General features: G+C 36.0%; 1 protein-coding gene across 2 annotated transcripts in view; it reads left to right on the plus strand.

Moving 5' to 3' along the window:
* Window positions 1-620, plus strand: part of LOC116701058 (aromatic-L-amino-acid decarboxylase) — a 30,315-nt gene that overhangs the window by 1,975 nt on the left and 27,720 nt on the right. For both annotated transcript variants that reach the window (XM_032534625.1, XM_032534624.1), the window contains exon 3: window positions 473-586. In XM_032534625.1, coding sequence (XP_032390516.1) covers window positions 473-586 — 114 coding nt within the window. The remainder of the gene's footprint in view (window positions 1-472; window positions 587-620) is intronic.

Genomic DNA, 620 nt, shown 5'->3' on the forward strand with positions numbered 1-620 from the left:
AGTAAACGCAACATTTTTCAACTTTCTGCTAAGATATTTGTGACTTTTTTAAAACAAAAATACGGGGATTATGAAATTATGCAAGCCCAGCAGCAAAATCAGTCACCCAGCACAGAATATAAATATAAATGAAATACTAGGATACAATATACAGTACACACATACAATACACATGAAATAATAATAGGAATAAAATATAACAACAAACATTTGAATATGTACAAGATGGGAATACAAAAATGTGCAACTGCTTAAATAGTATGATAAAATGTGTGTATTTCATGTGCCAATTCTGTTGTTGCTGAAGAAGTGCCAGTCGGTGAAAACACCTGCCGTGGAGAGTGAGGAGAATTTTTCAGAATTACCAAAACTGTAATATAGTTAAAAAAAGACTTGCCAACCCCTTGTTTTCGTATTGATGACATAAGATTGTTTGTTTTTTTAAAGTATTGTATGATTTCTGTTTTTCCAGGTCACCCACTGGAACAGCCCATACTTTTACGCCTACTTTCCAACTGCTAGCTCTTACCCCGCCATGTTGGCCGACATGCTGTGTGGAGCCATTGGCAGCATGGGATTCACCTGGGTAACAAACACTGTGTCTCTGTATCTGATTCTAT

This window comes from Etheostoma spectabile, chromosome 13 (assembly GCF_008692095.1).
Source record: "Etheostoma spectabile isolate EspeVRDwgs_2016 chromosome 13, UIUC_Espe_1.0, whole genome shotgun sequence".
NCBI lineage: Eukaryota > Metazoa > Chordata > Actinopteri > Perciformes > Percidae > Etheostoma > Etheostoma spectabile.